The sequence below is a fragment of the Aspergillus vadensis genome (assembly GCF_003184925.1).
Source record: "Aspergillus vadensis CBS 113365 unplaced genomic scaffold BO88scaffold_4, whole genome shotgun sequence".
In the NCBI taxonomy this organism is placed as follows: Eukaryota; Fungi; Ascomycota; class Eurotiomycetes; order Eurotiales; family Aspergillaceae; genus Aspergillus; species Aspergillus vadensis.
The window spans coordinates 891,887-897,146 of NW_020292042.1; the positions used below are offsets into that span (position 1 = coordinate 891,887).

At 50.2% G+C, this 5,260-nt stretch overlaps 2 protein-coding genes across 2 annotated transcripts; both read left to right on the top strand.

The window, feature by feature from the left end:
• On the top strand, positions 1 to 370 carry BO88DRAFT_402473 (uncharacterized protein). The gene has a single exon (XM_025706111.1). The coding sequence runs from the start codon at positions 98 to 100 to the stop codon at positions 329 to 331; it is 234 nt and encodes a 77-aa protein (XP_025566035.1). The 5' UTR covers positions 1 to 97; the 3' UTR covers positions 332 to 370.
• A 2,912-nt stretch (positions 371 to 3,282) lies between these two features.
• BO88DRAFT_334222 (putative bZIP transcription factor) lies at positions 3,283 to 5,260 on the top strand (the record flags this gene model as incomplete). Its single annotated transcript, XM_025702791.1, has 2 exons — positions 3,283 to 4,091; positions 4,159 to 5,260. The coding sequence occupies 2 exons, from the start codon at positions 3,283 to 3,285 to the stop codon at positions 5,258 to 5,260; spliced, it is 1,911 nt and encodes a 636-aa protein (XP_025566036.1).

Consider the following 5,260-nt stretch of genomic DNA (forward strand, 5'->3'; position numbering starts at 1 on the left):
ATGGTAGCAAGTGAAAGCAAACATCTAGGCTTGAGAGAGGCTGCTGTCACGGGCATATCACACCAACAATAAGAATTACGATAAGAACGAGGCTTCAATGAAGGATGCGATACTAGCCCATCGGATCATTCTCTCCTCAAAGCCGGTCTTAGCAGGAAACACTCCGTACTTCTTCATCAGCATCAACAGCCTGATCCAGCCTCAGGAGCCTTTTTGGTTCCCAGCGCTCTGGTGTGCAATGCTGATGATCACAATGGAAATAATTTCCTCTCAGCCCATGAGGGATGTCGCACTGTCGCGCGCGCGAATGATTGGTCATGCCCGCAACTGAGGGCTGGAGGGCGATACGCTTCATGCCCGGGGGTGTGGGATGGGTGGTGGTGTTCCGTATGTATTGTATGACATTGAGTCCGTCCATCTGATCCCAAGCCCGCCTGCCCTCTCTTCCTCCCACCGGAAGTCAAAAAGTATGAGGGGGAGGGAGGGGGGTATGGCCTCATCGTCTGGTATTCTTGGTATTGTCCTGTAACTCACGACTCGCCCTATCCCAGGGGTCGATCATGGGATGGATGCACACTGACTGAGCGCACAGACGATCTCCTCTTTTGGGCATCATCTTTCCCAAATCCAAAACACCGAGGAGCCAAGAGAGGCCCCCTCCTCCTCAGGTCCTGGTAGGATGAACGGGCCTGTTGTTCAGGTACCTACCCACCTACATATGTACGTATATTGTGGGATCATCATCGAACCTGAGGATGAATAGGAAGGGAGGGGTTGTGTTGTGGTGTGGTGTGTGCTTGAAACCATGAACCCAGTGTGCTGGACCCCAGGTACCAATCAATCGTTCTGCGTTCCCGGATGTGATTGATTACTGTCGGGAGGGATAGAGAAGGGAAACGCATGCCTGAGTTCGGGCTGCTACGGGATAAGCGACTGGCAGAGAGAGACAGACAGACACACAGAGAGAGAAGGACAGGCACATGGATTGACGGAAGTTTCGACTGTATCGGATAGAGGGGTCGTACTGTCAGGAATGATCGAATCGATAGGCTATCGATATCCGATTTGTGGCCCCACCCGTAATACTAACCATGGTTCTGATACCGACCACTCTCTGCACCCACTACACTACTTACAGACATCTAACTAACTATACTAGCATGGAAACTTATGGTCCCTACTCCTCCTCCTACGGACTTACTTAGTACGACTCCGGGTTCTAACCCACTCTCTACCCGGAGACCGGCACTCACTGGGAAGGGTAGTATCTACGAAAAAGTAAGAGTCCCAGTTGAGAACTCATCCCGAGCGGCTATCCATCGGTCCGGATGATTGACTGATGTTGGTATTCCAAAAGTCAAAAGTTAAGGTTAGTTGAGACAGGCAACGGCATATAGCCGCCGTTATTGACGGGCGAGGGCTCTTTGTCGATATTGTTGGTTAGGTTTGGCGGTTAGGGTTGATTATTATGCTATTCTACTTATGCGACAGTTGGGGGGAAGATCCCACCGAATTCCTTCGGCCTATCATCTATCACATTCTGCACTATGTATGAGTCGCATCTGGTGAAAGCATACTCACTTACTAAGGTCGGTAAGCATCTCCTACTTTCTAGTCTCTACTAAGATTGCTAGGTGGTTTAGGTAGTAAATAGTAAGTATATTCTCATGGATAATGGTGATGCTTCCTTTGATGTAATGTAATTGGGAAATAATTGAAGAAAGTTAGGCCTACAATAAAGTACTACAGTAGATAGTAGACTACCGGCAAGGCGATCATCGGGATTCTTCCAGGGCAGCAATATTCTCGCTAGTTAGCCTCCTTAGTCCGCTAGTTAGTACCTACATTTGACGATGTGAATAACCTCAACCTTTACCAACCCAGGGGATAAGATCAATCATCATGGGTACTACATGAGAAGCATCACGATCATGATTCGTCTCTAGTCAAAAGCACTGGGCGAGTAACCAGCCAGGAACGATGATTATTCATCCACCCTTCTCGTCCCAAAGGTTCCCCTGCCAGCTGCACGTCTGCCCAACGAAGCATCCAATGATCGCTCCTCGTTAATCTCGGGAGCAGTCAGAAATGTCGCCTCGTCTTTTGACTTTTCCGCTGACCGCCGGATGCTCGTTGGGTGGTTTTGGGGGCGCGGCCGATTAGTGAGCGAGGAAGTGCGAGCGATGGGTCTGTGGTCTGTGGTTTCTACCTACTACTTTGTTTAGGGCCGATGGAGAAGGGAAGAAAGAAGGCCGTGGGAAAATCATGAGCACGGGATTTAGGTGGGATTTTTGGTTTTGGTTTTTTTTGGGGTGTTTTTCCTTGGGCTCACTCACTCTGCTTCTCTTCCTAATTTTTATTCCTTATTTTATTTTTTATTTTTATTTCTGTTATTTTTTCTTTCTCCCTTATTTTTTTCTAGTGCCTATTTTTCTGGTTCCCCCCATGATTGCCGCTGTTGGTCCGTCTGTAGGTTATGGGTCAGGTCCCAGAGAGAAAGTATGGTTATGATTATAGTTAGTGTTTTTATTTTTATTCGCATTTTTTTTATTTCTTGGGATTTTAATCTGAATATTATTTTTCTTTATTTATAATTTTAATTTCTGGGAAAGAAAAAAAAATATTCACTCATCCTGAGATTTTCGTGCTGGGTCGAAAAGCAGTCTTACTATTCTGAACTTGGTCAGGGACTCCCTCAATCGCATGTTTCCTGATTCAGCCCCGAAGGATATATGGACTCCCCCTCCCGCTTGTCACTTGCTCTTGTCCTCCATCACAATCAATCAATATACTGAACTTCAAACTCTCTTCGCGAGAGGTTTCTGTCTGATCACAAGAGACCTCGATTTTACCTTTCCTCCCCTCCTCCTTCATATTATACTTATTCCGCTTCTTTCCTCCCCTGCTCCTCTTCTGCCTCCACTTCGCTAGTTCTCTACTACTCTACACCTTGACCACCACCCGATCGATCTACTTCTCTTCCCACCTTATCCTTTTTTATTTCCCCATTCCTCCTCCTCCCTTGAGACTCTTTCGAGATTATACTCTCTCGTTCTCCTTCTCACGGGTTATATCTTCATTCCTCCCATTTCTCACAAGTTTGAAACTTTCTAAATACTTTCACCAACCACCCTAAAACCCCGCACCTCTTGACCTGTTTTTTTCCCGAACCTTTATTTTACACACCGCCTCTTGACTGCTCTACAAGCAACCACGGGCTTTTTTCCTTGATCAAAGCCACCTTTTTTCATCTTTATCTTCGTCATATACACATTCACAGTTATGGCAAGGTATTCTCAACAATCCTTTGACTTCTACCAACAATCCCCCTCTACATTGGATGCCAAACCGTCATATTCAGAAGAAGACGACATGAGTGTACTTGATGATAAGATCCTCGACTCTACTTCCCCCGAACTTCCTTCCACTGTTGCCGACCACCGGAGAACCTCATATGACCATGCACCCGATGCATTTGCGCATCGAGATTCCGTCTGGTCCGATTTCTCCCAATCCGTCTCTAGCACACAGTCCCGTCACAACTCCCAAGTCGGCCACGCTTTCTTTGAAACCGCCCCCAATCCTTTCATGCGGGTAGACGGCGCTCATCCATCCGCTCCATACGGCCACCAGGCTTCCTGGCAGCTTGCAAAGGAATCGGGCTCCTGCACTCCTACCGCCATGTACGATCACTTTCCCTCCGAGTTGGATCACGCTTCGTCAGCCCCCTTTGCTGGCGGTGCCGTCGGTCCTGTCAGCACCATCAACATCCCCTCTATGTCCTACCGTCCCGGCATGGCCTTCGCCCACCCTGCCACTGTGGCTATGTCGCCGCAGTCCAGTCAGGGCTGGATGCCCGCTGCAACGGATCTGCCTGATGCTATGTCGCGGCCAACCAAGAGCCCGACCTACCGCAACAGTTCCCCCTTGAGTGTGCGCCGGGATGGGATCCGGAAGAAGAACGCTCGCTTTGAGATTCCTGCAGAACGGACGTTGAGCAACATCGACCAGCTGATCAGCCAGTCGACCAATGAGGAGGAGATCAAAGAACTCAAACAACAGAAGCGGCTGCTGAGGAACCGTCAAGCTGCGTAAGTACCCACTGCCCCCTCCCCCCTTACATGATGGCATCAGCCCATATCTAATCTTGTCCTCTAGTTTGGATTCCCGTCAGCGCAAGAAGCTCCACACCGAGAAATTGGAAGAGGAGAAGAAGCAGTTTACCCAGGTCATCAGCGACCTCGAGGAGGAACTGCAGAACATGCGCCTACGGGAGGCCGAACTCCTTCGCGAGAAGAGCGAATGGATGGCCGCCCAGCAGGAAATCACCCAGTACATCAACACCATGCACATGGAGAAGGATGAACTGATCCGGGTGCACACCTTGGAGACTGCTGATCTTCGAAAGAAGAACAACATCCTCAAGGAGACCGTGGAGAAGCTCGAGAGACACGCACGAACCGCCGCCCCTGCGATGACCACCGAGTTCTCGGACTTTGAGAACTTGACCATGGACAGCAGTCCTTGGGAAGACTTTACTATGGTGAACAGCCTCTCCCTTGACGCAGAGTCTGTTCCCACCTCGACGGCACACTCTTCCTCGTTGGTGGTCTCCACGAACGATAAGGAAAAGTCTGCGACCAGCGACTACCCCTTCAGCTGGAACGCCTTTTACATGTGCCTTCTCTTCGGAGCATTCATTGCCTCCAACAGCTCTACGCTGTCGGCTCGCTCCATGCCTCAGCTCTCGGAGGAGTATCGCGCCGAGTCCGCGAATGTTCTCCGGGCTGTTCTGTCTTCCTCTCCACCCGAGCTTGCTCAGGGCCAAGGCGCTGTGGCTTCCTCGTCGGCCATGCCCATGCCTACCACCATCACTGGAGCCGAGATGGCTCAGATGACCGGCACAGCGGCACCGTCGAACTTGGATGAACTCCACAACACCCTGGCCATGCCCTCCAAGCAGCAGGAACAGGAGCAGGTTTTCGCTCTCAACGCGGACCAGTACAACTCCTTGACGACTTTTGATGATGCGGGTGTCGACTACAAGCAGCAGCAGCAGCCTTCTAATCTGCAGCAGGCGCTCGCTGCGATGCGTGGTAACGTTGCCCACAAGCTCCCGAACAAGGCTACCTCTGAAGTCTACTCTCGTTCCCTCATGTGGGACCGGGTTCCTGAAAAGGTTATCCGAGACTTCAGACGCATGGTTCAGGAATATGGTGTCGCCCCCGTAAAGGAGGAAGACTCCGGCTTCAGCCAGTAG